Source organism: Hypanus sabinus, chromosome 8, assembly GCF_030144855.1.
Source record: "Hypanus sabinus isolate sHypSab1 chromosome 8, sHypSab1.hap1, whole genome shotgun sequence".
Taxonomy (NCBI): domain Eukaryota; kingdom Metazoa; phylum Chordata; class Chondrichthyes; order Myliobatiformes; family Dasyatidae; genus Hypanus; species Hypanus sabinus.
The window spans coordinates 133,066,693-133,077,618 of record NC_082713.1 but is presented as its reverse complement, the minus strand read 5'-3'; the positions used below and the strand labels follow the sequence as shown (position 1 = coordinate 133,077,618).

The window sequence follows — 10,926 nt, the reverse complement described above, 5'->3', positions numbered from 1 at the left end:
CTCCCTGTTACTGAATGGGATAGCTGTCTTAGTATTCCAGTGGGCGTTTGGTGAGGTCAAGGGTTTCCTCCGTCTCCATGGATTTACAGGGTGGCCCCCAACTCAGTGACTTCCTTTAGGCGAGCATACTCTGCTAGGGTTCATCCATGCTGCCAGGAAATGTGGAGGTTTGACCAAATGCAGATCAGCAGAGACATACAGCAGAACTTCAATAAACTGCAAGATAACAAGAGCCATGAAACAAGAGAGACAAGGCAACAAGGTAACTGAAAGCTAGCAACAATTGGTTGAGGCTTGCTGGTTCAGTGGGTGAACAAGGTTTGTGGATGAGAGCTGGGTTTAAATAGGCTGCAGGTGATGAGTTGGAAATGAGTGGCAACAGACAGTTGTTAACTGGGTGGAGGCTGGGAGGTTCATCTTAGTTGCCCTCACAAGATGGTGCTAGATCATCTTCTCGAGGACTCCCCTAGAAATGGAATGACTTGTGAGGGCACTGCAAAAAAGTTTGGAGTGAACTACTTTGGTCTCTGATTGGAGTAGCATATATGGCAGAACTCTTAAGGAAACTAAAACAACATTAGTGCATCCAGTATTATTTTTTAAAAGATAATCTAATAGTTTCATCATCACATCTTTAACAATGATTAAAGTGATTGAACTGCCTACTTGAAATCCTCCACTCATATACTTCAGGTTATTTGTCCAAACCTTTGGACTACAGTTTCAGCAGCAGAAGCTGTGTCAAAGCTCAGAAAAGATTCTCAGTGGTTGGAAATCAATGACTGCCTTATACTGAAGTATTCTGGCTCAACATCAATCAACCGTGACTTTACTTGAAAGGACTCGTAGTTACACCTATTTTTGTTTTGTTATTACAACTATTTCTCCTCGCTTACATAAACAATGAGGAGAGAGGCAGCAAACTAAGAATGGAGGCACTGAGAAGCAGCATCACACCACAAAGAATAGATACATATGAAAATCCAGTACATTACGAGTTTGTGCCATTTAAGATAAGCATTTTCAGCTTTGCCTTCTGAATCTAACATACTTTTGAAACATTTAAAATTTGCTACAACATCTGCAATAAAGATGAACACTTCATTAAATTCCAGTTTGAATGACTTTATTTATTGTTATAATGAGGTTCCAATACAATAATCTATTGCTAGTCACTGCCACCCAGCGGAATTTTTAGGCAATTTTCTTATTCTGAACAACTTTCGGAATGAAATGTTAAAGCTGTTATCAAAGAGTAAGATTGTTCATTGATTAAATCAGGAATGGCATTTGATTTTTCTTAGTGACTCATATACAACTATTCTAGTTACTGCAACCATGCAGTTTCTTCAGTATACTTTTGTTCCTACATTTCACTCTAGAAACAAAAGCCTTGTCTACATTCAGTTTACCTAAAGCAGCAAATAGCATCCAGAACAACAACAAAAACACATTCCTTCATGTATATATACATACACATAGAGAAGTATGGAAAAAGGTTTGGGACTTCCTAAAGGAATTTTAAAAAAGACAATTGCACACAATACAATTAAATGTCTCTTCTCAATCAAAGATAATACTTCAGACTTCCGTGAAATGATTTTCTTACTCCCACTTTTTTGAAGAAATAGTTCTAACCCAACACCTTCCCAATCAACACAATTTGATTCTGCCATTTATCCCTTCCCAGTGCGATGGCAAAAAAAATGAGGAAGTATCCTTCTATAGAACAGTACTGAAGCAAAGATTAGCTGTTCCAACAACCCAAGCAACAGCACTCTTTAACAACCCCATCTTGCTTCAACAGACTGAGTTACTGCCCTTGAAAGCAAAGAACTTAACATAAGCTCTTGAACAAACTGATACCAATTGTGCCTTAAAGCAGACATGAAATTGATTCTTCAGCCCAGGAAAAAAAAGTTAAGCCAGTTTATTAATTGCTTCTTCATTAAATGGTGTCTCTATTCTCTTCAGGCATGAGTAAGTAATACTTTGGCACTCTAGATACTAGCTTACAGTAGCAGGGTTACTCATACATCACCTGTGCAACCTTTATTGTAACAACAGCAGAAATAACCTTCAATTGGAACACCAGGGGCATGACAGAAAAGGATGTATTAAATGGGTGGTTTTCCTGACAGAACAAATTACTTGAACTAATATTATTTTCCTAGCTTTTGGAAAGAGGAGGAACATTAAAAAAATTATAACATACTTTTTGTTCTTCAATCCCTTTTTGTTAACATTTTCAGTCCACATTTCCCAAAACAACTATTTACCCTTGCTGGAGGAAGTAATGTGCACTGCCTCCCTCTTATAATTATTCACAAGGGACCTGAGACAAGGTAGTAATATGCTCAGAGTGTGGTAAACTCATACAGCCAAATCTGATCTTATCCTCAATTTGGAAAGGGATATGTCCAACTTATCCACCCCACAAAAGAAAGAGCTGAGGCTAACTGTGCCTTCTTAGTAACATGCCTCAGATGGGATTAAGTAACTGAGCACTAATGAAGACACAACAGTAGCCTTCCCTCTGTGTCCACTTCTATTAGACATCCAAAATGTATTATCAGTAGCCAATATAACTCAGCAAAATCAAAAGAGATGATCCCAAAGAAATAAAATGCTCCATGTTAAAAACAAAAAAACAGGGTAATGCAGTTTTTACTCCTGTTTATGAAAGTGTACTGAAATTATCTATAAATGATAGTCTTAACATATCAATTTCTTCCCAAATTATATGTGTTTGATAAACTTTTTACTATTCATTCACAGCTAATGGGTATCAGTGGCAATGCCAACATTAATTGCTCATTGCAACTTTCCCCTGAAGTGAGTGGTTTGCAAAGCCACGGGAGAGACTGAAGAATGAGCCATCAGACCCCAGTACACTGACACAGGCTGGTCAAGGTGGCAGAACTCTTTCCTTGATCAAATAGTTAGGTCTTGCCTCCATGCATGTGGCAATTTTTGTGCTAGATAGGATGTTTAAATTCATAGATGAAGAATGATTAGTCATTAATGTATATGGTAAAGTAGTTAATATTCACAGAACCAGCAAATGATTACTGCCATTTACCTATTTATAACTACAAAGGGATAAATTTATTAAATTTATTCCTTAAATTTCAGCAAATTTCCTTTTACAGGAACCAGTTTAGTGCATTCTTTGTAATATACAACATAGGTGAATGCAATCTGCCTTCTTTAAACACTGTCTTGCTGAGTTACCATATTAGCGCACATTATTTAAATTGCTGCTTGGCTAGTGTCCGTGCACGATGGCTGAGATGAGGATTTCTACTGCTAGATCCTCCATGCTTATCATCCACTATATTTTGGTGGTGCAAGTGCTTTTGTGCTTCAATTCGGAAATTGTCTATGTGGTCACTACTGCAAGTCAGTATGACCATATCGTGTCTACAGAATTACTAAACATGTAAAAATAAATCTAAACCTCTATACAAAATCTTCGGCTATGTGCACAATATTTAACTGGGAAAATATAACACAGCATTAACAGACCTTCAAATCATACTTCAAAAGAAACAATCACGGTCAAAAAAGCAAATTGGTATTTCTTCTACAGTCGAATGAATGCATACATTTGGTCTGAGGAGCATACTGACCACAATGAGGTCATAGACTAATGTTTCTGACTGATATGGATACTATATCTTTAACGTCAAAAGCACTTAGTATCTGTCCTATTGATACATTGGATCCCACCCCATTTTTAAGGTCAGGAGTGAAGATTGGCAAATGGTGTCTCCATAGGCAGATCCAAGTTAGTGTCGACTATGTATTACTCCATCTGGGGAACTTAAATTCATCAAAGTGGTTCGAATAATATTTAAAATTGTGTTTAAAAGGAAAGCAGTACCTAGAAACGTTACACCAGACATTATCTTAGAGAGCTGATTAAAATTATGTTGGCTGACTTCACAAGTAGTCATATTATATAGCTGTATTAATGGGAGGGCGGAACTCTTTCGCATCACACCTGTGCAATTGATTTTTAAGCAGCCTCCCGGGACGATTCAGCCCCATTTTATTTCAAAAGTCTAAGAACAGCATTTCAATTTAGTCATTAATGAAAATGCAAAAAGTAATTCCCTCACAGTGTATCAGACCATTCCCATAACAATTCTTTTAATGTCAGATCTTACAGTTGCTTGCAAGATCCAACATTTTTCCAGAAATTAATAAACCCAGGATCTCCAGAAATAAAACAGTTAAGATATTTACACAAGCTTCTGTCACGCTCTGCAGACTTCATTGTTTCCAATACTTTAGCATATTTCCTTTGAATCACAGAAACCAGACAGCTGTCTTGTCAAATTGCATTGAAAGCACATTGACAACAAAAGCTTCTGTTCCCATCAGTCAAACTGATCAACCTGAAAACAAGAATTGCCAGGAAACAAATGGGCTGAATTCAGAAGAAACCAATTGCTAGCCTTGCCAAAAATTGTTAGTTACTATGTTACAAGGCTCAGCATCAGCAAGCCAGGGTTTTGTTGGTTATTTTTGTCAAAGTCATTTTAAAACCACTACAACTGGGCAATCTGAAAAGAATTAATTGACCAATATACATAAAATTTGCAGCTGTAAAGGTTAACAGATTTTTTTTACTCAAGGGAAGCAAATAGTGGTGCAATGTTTGCAGATTTTGCTTGATTTCTTTCATAAATGAACATCCTTTTTTCATCTTCTGAGGACATCCCCAAATTAAATTCTACTTGATCTGAATAAAGTTGACATTTAATTGCAAACAGTTTAGTGCACCTGAATTGACTTCTCAATTTAAATGCATAAAGTCTTGGGTATATTAAAAAAATCTAATTTTGTGTGTGCCCACCAAAACATCGCTGTTAAAAGACAAACATTATACAAGGTTAACGAAGAAGGTATAAATCTTTTACAGTCTCTAGTATCTGCTATAGACTGGGAACAGTTAAACATCTTAGCATCCCTTTATAAATATGCAAAGTCTTAGATGCGACCCTCACATGCATAATTTGCTTATATAAAGAGGAAAAAAGGTGATTTCCTACTGGCTGCAAGAATGAACAGCAAAGAGCATTTTCACTCTTAAAGGAACAAGATGGTTTAGGTACAGTATGGTTTTGCAGAGCACAGTGTGAACTGCCTGATAGACTATTCCTTCCTGGTCAAACTAACATTCTTTTGACTTATAAGATTTTCCAGCAGCTCATATACAACGTACAACATCCTGGTAGTAGACGTGCACCGTGTTGTGATTTTTAATAACATTTAAGTAATTTCTGCACAATTTTTTTATGATTTACATACTAGAGTGAAAATCTATTTCTGCTCCGATGTTGGAAAGGTATTTGGTATTCAAAGCCAGTGCAGTACTAAATATTTCTGTTAGCTTTGCTGCATAGCATGGAATTTTGTACCACCTGTAAAAAGAGTAATTTCAACACCATTGTCATCTCCTTTCAATTGTCATTTTCCAGAACTGCTCCAAGTTTCGGGTAGATGATAGTCCGGCTTCTTTTTTTGCAACCTAATATTTATTCAAACTGACTCCCAGGGGCTTGAGCAACAAATTTAATCTTCAAACTACAGGGATCCCACAACGGTGAGCTATTGGCACATCATCTGGAAGCATCTGCAGAGAAAGAGGAGTTACAAAAAGACACGTGGTGTGATGACTGTTGGCAGTTGCTGGAGAAATTACTCGATAATAGCTTGCTTAACCCCTCTAATATTTATACTTCAAGCACCCACACTAAACAAGAATTGGCATATCCATTGTAATAACATCTCTTCTTTTCTTTCTAAATCTTTTTATTAGTATTAGTAATATGGACAGAATACAAATGATATATTGATAAAAAAAATTACCAACATACACATTCCATTACATATGAAAAAAAACATACATAATAGTTACAATATATATGGGTTTACCAAGACCTAAGCCATAAGATATATGTATGGACATAGTAAATCTAAATATTTCATAATGTATAATATAAAGAAAATAGAAAAAGGAAAGAAAAAAACAAAAAAAAAAATTTATAATGCAAAACTAGCTAATCTAATAACCATAACTAATAAGTAATAAAAAAAGAAACAAAAAAAAGAGAAGGAAAAGAAAAAAAAAGGGGGGCTGTTTATAATATCTCACAAAAATAAGTATTCATCAATGCTGTCACTTCCGTTCCTCTCAAAATACATAAGCTAAAAGCTGGGAAATCAAATGAACTTGGCACAGGGTCATATTACATCATATGAAAATGTTGAATAAATGGTCTCCATAACTTTTCAAATTTAATATAAGTCTCAAAAGTACCACTTCTAATTTTTTCTAAATTTAAACATAACATAGTTTGAGAGAACCAATTAAATACAGTGGGAAGATCAATTTCTTTCCAATTCAACAATATAGATCTTCTAGCCATCAGAGTTAGAAATGCAATCATTCGACGGGCTGAAGAAGATAAATGCAGTGAGTCTAACATTGGTAAACCAAAAATTGCGGTAATAGGATGAGGTTGTAAATCGATATTCAAAACCGCAGAAATAATATCAAAAATATCTTTCCAATATTTCTCCAAAAATGAACACGACCAAAACATATGAGTTAAAGACGCAATTTCAGAATGACATCTATCACAAATAGGACTTATATGAGAGTAAAAACGAGCTAATTTATCCTTGGACATATGGGCCCTATGTACGACCTTAAATTGTATTAGTGAATGTTTGGCACATAACGATGATGTATTAACTAATTGAAGAATTCTATCCCAATTCTCACTAGAAATACTAAATTTTACTATTGGGCAGTTAATATTAGATATTTGTTATGTTGGTTGAAAGATGGGGGTGGATCTTTTGGCCCTTGTTGGGTGAGTTTAGAAACTAAATCGGAATCAGCTTATGCTCTGGGCTCTATTTTAAGGACTTCTCTCCCTTTTGCTCTTTCTAAATTGCCGAAACGAATTGACAACCCGATAGTTAAACATACTTTGCTTATATGGTTTCAATTTCGGAGATTTTTTGGGTTGACTCAATTCGTTTTAAATAGTCCTATTGTATCTAATTGTTTTTTTCACCCTTCCATTATAGATCAAGCTTATTCGGCTTGGAAAACTAAGGGATTACTAAGGTTTTCTGATTTATTTTTAGATAATTGTTTCATGTCTTTTGAGCAATTATCCAACAAATATAACTTGCCGAGATTTCATTTTTTTAGATATTTACAGACTAGACATTTTTTAAGTTCTGTACTCTCTACGTTTCTAAATTTTGTGCCTTCAGATACTTTGGAGAGTTTATTTGAATTAGACCCTTTTCAAAAAGGGCTTATTTCAAAACTTTATAATATAATTATGAAGATACATTCAGAGCCTCTTTATAAGACTAAAAAGGATTGGGAAAGAGAGCTTAGTTTTAGTATAACATCTCTTCAAATTTAAAAAAAAATTAAAAGTTATGGCTTCTCCACCTCATAGGCAGATGCTGCATTTGAAGTTGAAACAATAATTTTCTAACAGCTGCTTTACAATCTTTTTCTTTTGCTTCAGATATGAGTGGGATCACCTTTACCACGACTCTGAAATCCATCACTTCTCCTTTGTTGAAAGCTCTCTCACTGAACTCCCTCTCCTATGTTCCGAATTTCTACGATTCAAAATCTTTTAAACATTGTGTGTACTTGCAGTCTGACCTGGAAAGGTTTATTGGATTTTTTGCTGAGTACACAGAAGCTGCAACTCCCCCACTGGTCTGACCTGAGCTGATTTAGATGCAAACATTTGAAGAAAGAGCAACAATAAAAACCTATTCTTGGACACAGCTACCAAATTTCACAGCACATTGTCAAACTGACTAGGATTAGGGGGAAATTGTCCTACATTGGGAGGGGTGGGTGAATTTCGCAATTTTGTAAGACAGGATGAGATTGACTGGGACATCTACTTGCAGGAAAGTTACAGTGGGAAGCAGTTAGCAGAGTTCAGGGCTGAGATACTCCTGCCTGGGGGGTAACAGGTTCAGGGAACCAGGGGTGTATGTCAAAGGTTAGTGAGGGTTAGATAAAGAGAATAGGAAACATGTGGCAGGTGTAGGAAATTAAAGGTGAGCAAAATCCTTCAGAACAGGCAAGTTAGAGAGGTGCTTAAGAAATTTAGGGAGGGGAAGGGGGCGGGGCTTACTGACAGACAGCATTAAGGTCAACTTGAAGGTAATCTATATGTATATTAAGGGTGAAAGAATCACCAGGTAGGGAGTAGGGTCCAGCAGGAACAACAGGAGCAATCCGTGTAAGGAACCAAAAAGATACAGGAGTGGTCATGAATGAACATGTATTCACCATCTTTGTAGCTGGAGAATTCAGGGAAGGGGAAGATGGAACTCTAGTGCAAGTCTCAAGGAAGTAACTGATGCTTTAGCAGGCTTAAAGGAGGATAAATCTCAAGGAATGCACAGGATCTATCCCAGGCCATAGAGGGAGGCAAGGGAAGAGAACACTGTGGTTTAAACTGAGATGTTTAAATCCTCGCTAATCACATATTGGGTTATAGTTGACTCAGGGACAGCAAACGAGGTCTTCCTTTCCAAAAAGGGCAACAAGGCAAACACCTGGTAATTACAAACCCATAAACCTAACACTAGCAGGAGGGAAGTTATTAGGGAATATGTTGAAGGACAGGATTTAATGACCACCTGGAACAAGATGGCCTAATCAGACAGGCAACATGGTTTTTTCAAAAGCTGATGCTATCTATCCAATCAGACTGGACTTTTGCAAAGTTCAAAGTTAATTTATTATCAAAGTACATACGATGTATGTCATCATATACTACCAACAGATTCATTTTCTTGTGGGCATTCACAGTAAACACAAACATTAGAATCAATGAAAAACTGCATAGAACAAGATGGACAAACAATCAATGTGCAAAAAACAACAGACTGTGTAAATACAAAGAGAGTGAATGAATGAATGAATGAATGAATGAATGAATGAATGAATAAATAAATAAATAAATAAATGAATAGATAGATATCGAGAACCTGAAATGAAGAGCCCTTGGAAGTGAGCCCATAGGCTGTAGGAACAGTTCAGTATTGGGGTAAGTGAAGATGACTTAAGTTATCCACTCTGGTTCAAGAGTCTAATGGTTGAGAGAGTAAATAATTGTTCCTGAACCAGGAGATGTGGGTCCTGAAGCAATGGTCAGGGAGCATGGCCTGCATGGTGGAAGTCTTTGGTGATGGGTGCTGCTTACCTGCAACAGCACACCTTGTAACTATGCTTAATGGTGCGGACGGCTTTAGTGGTGATGAACTGGGCTGCATCCACTATTTCTGCAGGCTTAACCAGGTGTATAAATAGAGGCGGATTGGTAGATGTGGTTTACATGGACTTTAGTAAGCCCTTTGACACTGTCCCATATAGAATCTTGATCCAAAAATGTAGGGCCCATGGGATTCAGTACAAAATTAACCCAAAACTGGCTCAGCAATGTGAGAGTGATTAGACGCCTCAGAGATAGGTGCCAGGACACTCGGAGTTTGTAATCTAGGTAGATGCTTTAGATATGGATTACAAGAGATATGATTAGCAAGTTCGTAGATTGGCAGAGCTACGGAGAGAGATCATGAAGGTTAGCTTAACAAATGGTATTATTCCACTGGTGAAACGAGCAGGTAAACAGCAGATGGCCACTTATTCTCTCCAATAAAAGTGAGGCAGTGCATTTTGGGAGCACTAAGGAACCTGGGACAAATACTATGAACGGTAGCGTCTCAGGGACCACTGACGAACAGAGAGACCTTGGAGGACAAATCCAGAGATCCTGGACAGTGGCAACTCAAGGAGAGAATGCAGTGAGGAAGGAGTATGGCTTTCATTAATTGGGGTAATGTAAACAAAAGGAAAGAGGTTATGCTCCACCATTTGAGAGTCTCATCTGGAGAACTGTGTGTGGTTCTGTGCACCACACCATAGGAAGAGTGTGTGGTGAAGAAATCAACCAAATCTCTTGTCAATCCTCTACATTCCAAGGAATAAAGCCCTAACCTACTCAAACTTTCCTTACAACTCAGGTCTTCCAGACGCGGTAATACTTCTTAGTATTTTTTCAGTCTTATTTACATCTTTCCTGGAAGTAGGTGATCAAGTCCCACTAAGACTAAAATAGTTTTAGATCAGTACAGGAATGATTAGTTTTATGACTCTTGCGTTTTATTTATTCAGTAATGAATACCTACCAAGTTACAAGAGCCAAACCAAATCTTTAGACCTGCAAACCAAGTGTGGATTAATTTTCTGCATCCTTACCATCCTCATCTCACATCAAATCAGAGCTCTGAAGGAAATTACCCAGTCCATTATGACCATTTACTAGAGCTATTCAATTAGTTTCATGCCTTTGCTCTTCCCTGTCGCCTAGTCATTTTAATCTTTTCACATACATTTCCTATGCCATTTGCATAAATTACTAAATCTACTTCTATTAATCTTTCATGCAATGTTATCCAAAAGATCATAACTCACTGAGTACTAATGCTTATCTTCAATTTTGAAATATAACTCTTCATTTTCTTTTTATTTATTTACAGGGTGTGGACATACCTGAAGACGTTATTTAATGGTCACCCTTAGATGTTTCTGAACTGAGGAGCCATTAATAGTTAAGGCAAATCTAGAGTCACAAAGGAAGTCCCACAATTAGGCAGGTCGACTCCCCTGAGGGGCATTGGATAACCAGGTGTGTTTTTACAACAATCCTTCAATTCGATGACAACTGGTCTCTAGACTAATTGTAATTCCAGATTTATTTAATTACTTGAATATAAATCCTCTGGGTCCTAGAGTGGGATTAGTATGCAGATGCATTTATCAACAGTCCAGATTTACGGTTCCTATTGAACTGC

The 10,926-nt window shown here is 36.9% G+C and overlaps 1 protein-coding gene across 4 annotated transcripts in view; it reads right to left on the bottom strand.

Moving 5' to 3' along the window:
• Positions 1-690: 690 nt before the first annotated feature.
• znf800a (zinc finger protein 800a) overlaps positions 691-10,926 on the bottom strand; it is a 137,907-nt gene continuing 127,671 nt past the window's right edge. For all 4 annotated transcript variants that reach the window (XM_059977889.1, XM_059977891.1, XM_059977890.1 and 1 more), the window contains one exon: positions 691-5,644. In XM_059977889.1, coding sequence (XP_059833872.1) covers positions 5,631-5,644 — 14 coding nt within the window. In that variant the 3' untranslated portion in view covers positions 691-5,630. The remainder of the gene's footprint in view (positions 5,645-10,926) is intronic.